Source organism: Triticum aestivum, chromosome 1B (assembly GCF_018294505.1).
Source record: "Triticum aestivum cultivar Chinese Spring chromosome 1B, IWGSC CS RefSeq v2.1, whole genome shotgun sequence".
Classification (NCBI taxonomy): domain Eukaryota; kingdom Viridiplantae; phylum Streptophyta; class Magnoliopsida; order Poales; family Poaceae; genus Triticum; species Triticum aestivum.
Window position 1 is genome coordinate 397,030,748 of NC_057795.1, and position 11,659 is coordinate 397,042,406.

General features: G+C 47.1%; 2 protein-coding genes across 2 annotated transcripts; one reads left to right on the forward strand and one right to left on the reverse strand.

Annotated features, from left to right (window-relative positions):
* The first annotated feature begins 5,224 nt into the window (after nucleotides 1–5,224).
* On the forward strand, nucleotides 5,225–7,049 carry LOC123127171 (transcription factor MYB87-like). The gene is made up of 3 exons (XM_044546759.1): nucleotides 5,225–5,739; nucleotides 6,154–6,283; nucleotides 6,506–7,049. The coding sequence occupies exons 1-3, from the start codon at nucleotides 5,634–5,636 to the stop codon at nucleotides 7,047–7,049; spliced, it is 780 nt and encodes a 259-aa protein (XP_044402694.1). The 5' UTR covers nucleotides 5,225–5,633.
* A 1,934-nt stretch (nucleotides 7,050–8,983) lies between these two features.
* Nucleotides 8,984–10,698, reverse strand: LOC123127155 (uncharacterized). Its single transcript, XM_044546758.1, has one exon. The coding sequence runs from the start codon at nucleotides 10,345–10,347 to the stop codon at nucleotides 9,304–9,306; it is 1,044 nt and encodes a 347-aa protein (XP_044402693.1). The 5' UTR covers nucleotides 10,348–10,698; the 3' UTR covers nucleotides 8,984–9,303.
* Nucleotides 10,699–11,659: the final 961 nt, after the last annotated feature.

The window sequence follows — 11,659 nt, forward strand, 5'->3', positions numbered from 1 at the left end:
CGGGCGTCATTAATGGAGAGGATGGGAGCAAGGCGGGCGGCCATGGGAGTCAAAGGGCTCGCTTCCCAGTGAGCCCGCGCAGTGTAAAGCTCGCACTCTTCCTGGTAAGCCTGCGCACTGGAGGACAACTTGCACACCTCCCGATCAGCCTGCGCAACAGACTGCGCTTGCACTCCTCCCATCTACTCAAGCAGTTGTTCGCACGACACCTCCTAGCATTAAAAGTGTGACGTGTGGCGTCACATGAATGGTTAGCAGAACGCCAACGATTTAAATTGTACAAACGTTTGAGATGATAAGGTGGCAGCTATTTGTTTCAAAATGCCTTTGTTGGTTGTTGATTCGTGCGCCTTCTCTCAAATTGGACACGAAAAAATACCACAACATGTTGGTGTCATTCCATGATAGCATGCCAAGTTTTATGAATTTTAGACGACTTTTGGATTTACTAGAATTTTAAAACCAAGTATCTCAATGTTTGCGGCCGAGGCACGATGCCGAGGTGTTTGAAGTTCATTTCTTGCATGGGACCTAAGCATGCACGCAAGCACACATATGATTTTTCAACCCATTTGCTACACTGGAGCATGTGTCTGTAGTTCAAATTTGAATTATGCACATAAAAATGGCTAGAAAACTTAATTAATGCATAAAAATGTCCAAACAAACTCCGAATAATTCCAAAATTTAACATAACACTCTTGTTGCTCTATGTTGTATCTAGAAAAAAAATCAAGGTGAGAAGAGGCAATGAATGTTGTTTCGTCCAAAAAGGTGACACATGTTCCCTACCGGAACCACGAGGCTTCTTCGGAGAAGCTCTGCTTTGTGAGGAGCGTGTACCAAAACCTGCCCCAAATGGGACAATTTTTTTACCACTGCATGTTGGTACCATTTCATGATAGCATGCCAAGTTTCATAAAATTCAGACGAGTTTTGGATTTACTAGAATTTAAAAAACAAAGTTTCTCAATGTTTTGCCGGCAAAATCCATTTCCATTTCTTGCATGGGACCTAAGCATGCACCCAAGGACACATATTTGATTTTTCAACCCATTTTTCTGCACTGGAGCATGGGCATGTAGTTCAAATTTTAATTATGCACATAAAATTCCTAGAAAACTCAGTTATATCCAAACGAACCTAGAAAAATTCCAAATTTTAACACGACACTCCTGTTGCTCTATGTTGCCACTAGACAAAAATTGGAAAGCAAGAAGGGGCAATGAATATTGTTTCATCCACGTAGGTGCCACGTTCCCTACCCGAACCATGTGGCTTGTTGTGAGAAGCTCTGCTTTGTGAGAAGCTTATACCTAGATGGGACAATTTTTCTACCACAGCATATTGATGTCGTTCCATGATAGCATGCCAAGTTTCATGAATTTCACATGAGTTTTGGATTTACTAGAATATAAAAACTATGTCTCTCAATGTTTGCGACTGAGCGACGGTGCCGAGGTGTTTGACATTCATTCTCATTTCTTGCATGGAACCTAAGCATATCTTTTTTCAGGCCTTTCTAAAGCAGTTCACTGATGATACCTCCCAAACCACATGTATTGTCAGGAGGCGAGGAAGGTATTCATACAACATCCACGGTACAATATTGAAGTCTTCCTCAAGAGGACGAAGGATGGACGGTCAATCATCCACAGGCACTGGTCTAAAGCTGCAAAGACCTTCAACATCAATGAAGGCTCAATATTCGCCTTCCGCTTCAGTAGTTTTCCAGATGAGATTCATCTGTCTATCTACTGTCCATGATGCTAATTTTCAAAGGTTATAGATGTTGCATGCGAAAGTTGGTGATGTGCAGTTGTGTAATGGGGTAACTAGTTATATGCCTATATGGTGTAACTGAATGCTGAAGCTATGTGATGTTGTACTCTGATGTATTTCAATTATGAAATCCTGGTTACGTAATACGAAAATGAAATATATTGTGTCCTTAATATGAAATACCAATTTGATTAACAAATGGATTATTAATAATAGGCCAATTAGCCTGCTTATTGGGTTTTTCTATTGTAAACGGTTATTAAGACAACACCGTGGGCGATGACCTCAGACAACCCACACAGTTTCTAGGAAGAAAACGTGTTAGATCAATGAACAATCACACACGACTTCCTCTTGAAAACTGTTTGCGTTAGGCCATCTTGCGCAAACATTTTCCACATAAAAAGTGTGTGTGATGAACAGCCTATGCCACACAGTTTCTTATATGCACTATGCGTGATGCATTCAATAACGCAAATGATAAAATTGTTAATATCGTCTGCAATGGCAATGCTATCACAGACGGTTTGATAGGGAAAATTGCGTGTGTTGTACGTGCAAACGGAAACATTTGTCTGGGAGTCATCATGTGAGATGTACATACGAACGGAAATGTACTTGTTGGATTGACTATGTGGGATGTACATACAAGGGAAACGTTTCTCTGGGATTCACTACGTGGGATGTACTTACGAATGGAAACGATTAGGCATGTATAATTGTATGCGATGGCTAGCCCGATCGCATAAGAGCTCATTTTTGCTAGCGTGTGTGACCGGAGGGCCTATCCCCGATAGTTTCTGGGTCATGTGGGAAGGACTCCCCCCCCCTATCGCCCACACTAGCAAGGCAGCGGTTTAAAATGTCGTCACGGAAAGGGGTTAAAAGCTGTTTGTATAGCAGCTCGTTGTACCAGTGAAAATACATGGTGATCTACCTCGAGATCGTATGATTGAGTTCTAACATGTTCTAGGATGCCTTACATACTACACCCCTCGGCTTATATAGGCACACGGGGTATCTAGGAATACAAGTATGTCGACTACAACTAGGGAACATGTCGATCATTTCATTACGCCTTGAAGTGTATGCCAAGTCTTCGAGGATTCCATCTTGAGTACACCGAGGGCCACGGCTTGTGGGGCCCATTCTTCAGTTGTTGGTGGGTCCTCGGCCTGGCCCATGAAGGGCAGGCCGACATGGTGTGCACCCCCTAATCCAAGATGTCATCACCCCCTGCCTGAGATCTGCCGAATATAGCTCCATTAGAATGTAGGGAATTATCTCCTCTAGAGAGCTTAAACCTGGGTAAATCTTGTGTCCTTGTTACCACCATGCCAAGTAACCTAGCTTAGGATACCCAACCGAGGGATGTCGGATTTAGCTCTGACATTATCCACGTCGACTTCTAGGTTTCCCGAATCTCTGAGTCATCATCGTTGATTTCTAGGTCATCTAACTCCTCATCTTGTAGATCAAGTTGATCAAATAAGGCATCAAGATCACTAGGGCCAACGCCCTTCATGCCGTTTCCCGTCGCCGGCTGAGCATTAGAGGGTGTCGCTATCAAGCCCTAGCCACCATGCGTACGGTGCCTAGGATGCCAACGGGAGTATATGTATCCATGGGGGAAACCATTGTCGAAGGGAACTCGGCGACGGAAATCGCCACATAGGAACAAACCCTAGCCATTTGGTAGAGGGGAAACACTATAATCTTGACGGTTTGAATTGTGGCAAACCAATTCCCCTGCATTTCCCTGTCGGGTCAAATTTCCCCCGGACACGTTAACCTGATAGTGCCACGTCACTTTAACGCTTGGCAGCAACCAAGTGGTAGGCAATTTTATTGACTGCACACATTTTTTTTTTATTTTCTATCATTGTACTTTGTGGTTTAACATGATTCGGCATGGAGAAAAACATCCCAAATTAGTCGAATTTGAGGGATGTACCAATGTGATTTTTGGCTGGTGAAGGTCATCGCAGAATACCATGGTTGCGAAAGAAGGTGATATTACTTCTCCTTTCACTCTCTATCGTTGGACACCACATGTTTTTTGATGGAACAGTGTGGAGAAGGGTTCGAGGCCGGAAACATAGTGTTATGTATATTGTCTTTTTATTTTTGGAAAGTGGGAGAGTATTGTGGTATAATGACTTTGCAAAAAAATTAGAAAAGGCCCCCATAGTTCCCGGCCACCGCGGCCACCCAAGCTCCTCCCCCCCCCCCCACCCGCCGCACCGCAATACACATCCCCGAGGCTCTTGGCGCCTCCGAGCCGAGTCACGGCCTCGAGTGTCGACCAGGCCGGGAATAAGGTCACAACACTCCTCACCTCCACCACCACCAACACCATCGCGTTAGCTGGGGATCTCGCACCGGCCACTACGATCTCAAGCCGGTGACGCACGCAAGGTGTTCGACAAAAGGTTCAACAACTTTCTTTCCCGTTTTGAATTGGGTTATTTAAAGCAAAAGCTGGTGTCGATTAAAAAACTGCAATTCTGTATTGGGACCTTCCCCTTATGCTATTGCAACTTTAGATTTCGATCAAAGAGGAAAGCTTTTTCATGGCATTCATCTAGTCACACCAATCTATGATGCCATATCACATTTTGGTCGTATGATGGTCGGAGCATTGCAAAAAAGAAATAAAAGTTAAGATTGGGGGATGGGCTAGTTGGGAGCCTCTTAATGCCCAGGAATTTTTATAGGGAGGCTCCCGATAAGTTGCTTTTGGAGTTAAGTTTAGGAGGTAGGATAGAGATGCTCTTAGAGCACCAGCTGATGCAAGATACATTTTTTTAAAACAAAACACCACCCACTTTATTCATTAGATAAAATAGATACATCGTCTCAGAGGAAATTTACAATTTCAACGGTTCCTCAAACCAATCATAAGTCGCAGAAAATCTCGCTAACCTAGCTAGTTCGTGAGCTACCTTATTTGCTTCTCTATTACAATGTTCAAACCTAGAAATAGGAAAATCACAAGCGAGATGATAACAATCATCGAAAATCGCCGCCGCTGCACTATGCAAGATACATATTTGGTTGGGCTATAGTCTTTAAAATTAGGAAAACCATCTGATAGACAGAAACAGAAACAAACAGGATCATGTAAAGTATACCAAACAGGGTAAACCAAAATTGGAAGAAGAGGAAAATTAAACACATTGTTGGTGTCACTTCATAATCATCTACTACCTTCGTTTGGGTATTGGTTCCTTTCATATTTTGTGCCAAATTTTGACTGTAGATTTGACTAACAAAATATAAATTGTATGTCATGAAGTTATATTACTGGATTCATATTTGTAAGAGGTTTTCAATGATACTATATTTGTGGTATATAACTTATTTTTTTGATAGTTAAACTAAAGGTCAAAGTTTGACCCAAATATAATGGGACTAGTAAACGAGAACGGAGGTAGTGAATTAGCAGTTGGCTATCGATACGCTATAGTGCTTACTCGTCAAACAACAGGCATATTCTTTTTTACACCAAATGTAATATTGATGCCTCTCTCCACTTCTCTTTGTAGCTTTTCACCTATACGGTCTCTTCATGTGCAGGAATCGTCTGTCACTTCATCTCCTTTTCCATTCTCTGCGAACAAAGGAATCGTTGGTTTAAACATAGGACAAGCCAACAAAAACGATAGGAGGAAGAGAGATATTATTACAATGCAGTAAAGTAAAAAAAATGACATCCATCACGCATTAGGTATTTCTCAGAACAAGCAGGTACTCCGGTATTTATAAGCCAAGGCATTGGGTCTCTAATCTGCAGTCTGCCCCCCTCTTGGAGACAAGCAAGAACATCTGCAAACTGAAAGAAAGAAGGGATGATGAAGAAGGGGAAGTGGTCCAGGGAAGAGGATGACTTGATGAAAAAACACATTGAGAAGTATGGCATTGGCCGTAGTTGGCAGGCATTGGCTGAAACTTTAGGTTAGTTTCTTGCTTTCGCCCATCACCTTCATTCAACTGTTCATATTGCTACTAGGTTTATATACCTTCATTCAAAATAAAAAAGAAAGCTGTCGACTAAATGTGACGCAGTCGTTTGTTTGGCTTGCAAATGATCTCTCTAAGAAGTGCAGTTGTTAATTTGAAAGTACAAGTCATGTACTACTATATTCGAGCATGTTTTTAATCTTAGAATTACTTTGGCGCTTTCTTATCGATTTTGTACTTATGGTTCTGTCGAGAGTTCGGTCAGATATCCTAGTGTTGTTCTTTGGCCGTTTTCCATGAGAACCAGTAGCATCCTGCACACAAACAACGACCATGTTCATACTCTGATTGTCACTCACCACTGTGGCTAAAGCATGATTTCTGAGAAAGTTGCTCATGGATTCGCAGGGCTTCAGCGTTGCGGCCGGGGCTGCCGAGCGCGGTGGCTGAACTACCTCCGGCCGGGACTGAAGCACGGCAACTTCACGCCGGCAGAGGAGAGCATCATCTGTGAGATGTACAGCAAGAGGGGAAGCTGGTAAGTCCCGAAAAAATAAGCATGTCCTGCTGCCATTGCCTGCACGTATCTCAGCTTCTGCTGCCTCTGCCCGTGCCCAAACAACGGTCGCACCAATGTCCATCACTGTTTTTCCACAAGTTCAAATTAGCTGAACATTGCTTGCGTGATGCTTCTTGGCTTCTTGCTATTGTGCTTCTTTAACCAATCTGACACTGCTTTGCTTGCCATTGGATCGAACAGCTGGTCCGTCATCGCCGCCCAGCTCCCCGGGAGAACAGACCTCGCCGTCAAGAACTACTGGAACGGCACCATCTCGAAGAGGTTCCACTGGGCGAGCAGCGCGGCCGCCGCGCGCCGCAGGCGCAGTCTCCACCGCCCCTCCTCCAGCACGACGTCGGACGCCACCGAGCCGGAGGAGCTCGCGCTCGTCGTCCACGACGAGGCGAGCTCCACGACAGGATCGTCATGCTATGCCGGCGGCTTCGTGGACGGAGCCGGCTCGCCGCCGCTCGTGCAAGCGCAGACACCGCTGGCGGCGGGCGGCTGGAACGCGGCGAAAGAAGAGGCCGGTGATGAGACGGTGCCGATTGAGAGGAAGCCGGTCGTGGCGCCTGCGCCTCTGCCAGAGAATGCACCGGCGCCGCCTGGTGATGGGGCCGGTGCGATGGGCATGGTCTGCTCCCCCATGACTGCGAACCCCCTGCCGTCCATGGAGCCGGACGACATGCCTTGGATTGACGGTTTCGACGAGATCGACAGCTTCCTGCCCTGGTTCGATGACTAGTAATCAAGTGGCGACGTAGGTTTAGAATGGTTATCGTCAATGGCCGGCTCCTTGGTTCAGGAGCCGCAAGATTGTCATGTACTGTGAAACATTTACTGTGTTGTTCTCCGAAAAAGATTTACCATGTTGTTAGGGTTGGATGAGATATGAGCGGAATGGTAACTGGGCGTAGCCTCTCTGTTGATGTGATTCCTAGACATTGCACAAGTTTCTTCAGCGATGATCATCTTTTCCGACAGAGCATTCTGGCTTAATCTGTGCCCCTAGGAACCAGGCCATATACTCTCAGTTCAGCGAGTGGTTGCATAAAAGAACTGGAATCTGCACATGAATCCATCTGGCAACCGTGTCAGGCATGATCAAAACTCATACTCCACATCAGATTCAAGTAGTACAAGAGTACCTTAAGTGTGAACCAACCGAACAAGAACTTTGGAGCATCAACGTGCATCCACAGGGACTTAAAATCCAGAGCGTGGAAGGGGTTAGAACAGGATCGTGATGCTTTTCTCCTAGTGATCAGCGAATGCATCAGCCCTGTGCCGCTGGCCTTCAGAGGTTCAGATGACCCCGGTTTCTTCTTGGATAGATCTTAGCAGGACTTAACAAGGTGAGGACTAGAGCAGAAATGAAATGACACATTCGCACAACACGATACACTCAGAATCATTTGTTCATCAGTCTTTTAGTAACACGACAGTGATATAGGAAGTGAACACTTCAGTGGTGAACTAGGAAAACAGGGAAACTTCAAGTAGAAGAGATGAGGTTCTGTGAATAGGGTATACCTTTGCTACTTTCTAGTGCCCTTTTAACAAGGCGAATATATGAACTGCATGATGTTCCAATATTTGGCATAACTGCAAGATAATTCATCGACTCAAACTGTATAGAGATGCATGAAACGACATATGGGCAGCGAAACGACGGCTGAACCGTCGGCTACATGCTACATAGGCCAACTGACCTTCAGGCACAGATGGACTACCTTTACAAAGATTGACCATCTAGCTAGTTAGTTTCAGAATGTTGCTAACAGGAATATACAACAAGGAACGAGCACATCTAATGAAGAAGAGAGAATATGCCCAGGATAACCATCATAGTAGAGATCCCACACAGCACGAGCTTTATGTATAGAAGAGAATTTGCCAAAACTGAAAGATAATGAACCGTTAGCTGCTCGGCAGTTCCACTGGAACAAATTTGCAGTTCGCAAATTGAAACCGAAAATGCCAATTAATAAAACAGACCAGATCAGAGGAGGTGTGTATAGATCATACAAATTCTTATAGATTGTATGTTTTAACAGCAAGTTTTAAGCTGTTCCAGTAAGTATGGAAGACCAAAGACTACACAAAGGAAACAACTATTGTGTTTCTTCAAGGGCAGAAAGAGCGATATATTTTTCTTTTTCTAGGAGAAATAAATAATAATGTGATCATCCTTTTTCTCGCGATAATTAATGTAATCTACTTTCCAAAATAGTCACTGCATTCTGCGAATGTGTAACCTCATGCTATACAGTCAGCATGCAGTACAGTCATAGGATTATAGCTTCAAAATCATTCCAAATATTCCAACGTTAGGAGTGCCTCAACTACTGGTGATAAGTACTAGTACAAGAAAAGACGCGTAGTACAATTTACAGTCACCTTAGCATCAGCATAGGATTATAACTTCAAAATCATTCCAATGTTAGAAGTACCTCAACTACTGGTGGTAAGTACAAGAGAAGACGTTGTAGTACAGTTTACAGTCATCTTAGCATCAGCCTGACATTTAAAGATACATCTCAGGTTTATCACATTGGATAACTATGTGATTATAACTTTGATTTGAGTGCTGAAAGCATCAACATAACATCACATGACTTATGGAGCATCCATGCATAAGTTAATGACCAATAATAAAACCTCCAACCGCCAAAAAAAGGGAGTTAAATATGTCTTACTATTGCTCAATCTGTTTTCCCCTACATGTCAGAATCACCATCTTAGTTATTACCCGAGAAAAAGTATACAATACATCATCTCCGTTTACCATTCAGCCAAAAACTGTGTGGTTCTAAGATGTCCCTATATTACACTCTAAGGTTGAGCAATCTGATGGCGATTTCTGGCACGCAGCCAAAATGCCGAAGCAATCAAAAGAACCTTCCTATCTCACAACACATTCTAATTACCCATGTACTGTAACGAACCAAAAGAAGAGGGGTTGAGAGCACACCTGCTTCAAGAACCCCTATGACTAGTCAGATCCTTTGTTGCGACTCAATCACTAATGCATTGAGCATGATATGCATGACAGCATCATAGACCACGTCGTTGTAATGCATCCCGTCAGCTGTGCATTGCCGCTCACATCCCCGGGAGAGCTTTCCCACATCGAGCAGCCGGAATGGGCCACCATCACGGCGCAAGATACACCTCTCATCAACCTCACGGTCATAGGCTTTCAGCATTGTGTCGTTCATATGCTCTTTCTTGGCATCAGTGTTGAGCATAGGGTTGACAAGCCACGGCAGGCCGAGCCAGAACATGTGTGGAGGTGGCACTGGGAGCGGCGAGCGAAGAGAGTTGGCCGCATCAGCAATGGACGCCAATGCGTCGCCGTATTGCGAGGCTTCCGTGACATGGAGCATGTGCCAGAGGCCGGATCCGAGCACGAGCACGTCGGGGGTGCGCGGCGCCAGCCGGAGATCCTCGCGGAGCAGACGTGTGAGGTTGCTCTCAAAGGGCGCCCATATGAAATCCACGGAGATGCCCCGCGCGGGCACGGCGGCGTGGTAGTCGCTGTGGCGGCGGAACAGCTCCGGCTCCGCGGCCGCTGCGGCGGCCGGGTCGAGCAGGAGGCGCAGCAGCGCGAGCACGAGCAGGCGCGCCTGCGAGTCACCAGCCACCATGACCCAGGAGCCGTTGAGCAGGGTGGAGGCGTCGTCCCGCGTCAGCCGCGCGAAGCCGCAGGTGGCAGCGAGCGAGGGCGGCCACGACCAGGCGCGGCCCCCGCCGTGGGGCTCGGCGTCCGCCCACGACACGCGGTGCAGGACAGAGATGCAGGAGGCGGAGGAGGAGGAGGACGGGGCCGCGGGGCGGATGGGGTGGAAGGAGGAGACGAGGAGGTGGGGCAGCGAGGGGAGGTACGGGGAGAGGTGGACCCCGACGGCGAGGGAGACGAAGAGCGCGCCGGAGAAGAAGAGCACCTTGTTGCGGCTGAGGTGCCAGCCGGCGAGCCCCATGGGGACGAAGAGCACCACGCACGCCGCGAGCACGCCCACCTGCGCCCCGGCGGAAACCATGGACCGGCCTGGCCGGCCCTCCCCGCAGGACGGAGCGCACAAGCGAGGCCGACGCCGAGGTCCACCAGATCTGGGCCGAGGGGCGGGGCGGCAGGAGGTTGGGCGAGCGAGCGAGCGAGCGATCGGCGCGACAAGTAGGGTCGCCGCGTGGTGTGGGTTGGTGGAGCGGTGGTGGGGTTGGGGTCGGGTGCGAGGTGGGAAGGGGGGAGGTCGGCGGGATGGGAACAGCGGAGCGGCAGGCGGGTGGCTCCGGCGCTTTCTGAGGCGGTGAGGTGCGTCGCGCCGGCGTGGATCCGGTCCAGAAGAAGAGAAAGCGCTGCCCGGCTCGGGTTTTCTTTTTTCTTTTCTTTTTCTGTGTGTCGGTTATGAAAATAGAGAATGTTATTTTCCAGTGTGCTTCGTGTCGTTAATCACTGACGCAAACGGCAAGTGAAATATACTCCCTCCGTAAAGAAATATATATAAGAGCATTTGGTGGTACTCTTCGATGTATGTTAACCAGGAGCATCACATGTTTTCGATGCTAATCTTCTCCGGGTGGTACTCCTGTCCTGTGGTTCCACTCTCTTCGTTTACAAGCAGATCGTACCCCGATCCATCTATCATTTTCGCCAACGCTTGATTCGGGGTGATACCAGAAGCCCACGACCTCGATGTCAACCTCAAGTGGCGAAGCTAAGCAACGCAACGAATTAATGTCTCGCTAGATGTTAGATCGTGTCGTAACCATCATGGAGGTTAAGAGCATCTACAGCCGCACTTCGGCAAATCTGACCGACGCGCAAGGCCATGCTTTAAATATTTGATTCTATAACTGGATATCTTAAATTATAAATCTCAAATTCATATTATTACATGCAACATATAAAAATATGGTACGTCATTGACGTACTCTTGAAAAAACATGCAACATAAACCGATTTTTAAGCGGAGCTCGTCCGGCTTGCCGTATCCATGTCTAGCGGCTGGCTGCACTCCCTAAAGTGTTGGTCCGGTCGCTCGCAAGGTAAAGTAGGGCATGGACATGAGCCGGCTCACGAAATACAGGGAGCCGCTGTCTCCCATGCCCTATTCTTTCTCGTCGGAGCCCGGAACCCGGACGGTGCCGGTAGACTCGGGTCTATGATGGATCCGTCCTGAGACGAGGCGGCGACATCCACCACGACGCGGTTGCGGCGCCCCGACTGGCGCATCATACGGAGCGCCGGAGAATGCGACTCCACCTTGCTGACGTCCACTGCCGTGAGGGATGCTGCCACCTCCCGCGCCCGCTGCCTCACACGGTGGGCACGTCGTGCCATGTTTGCGGGGA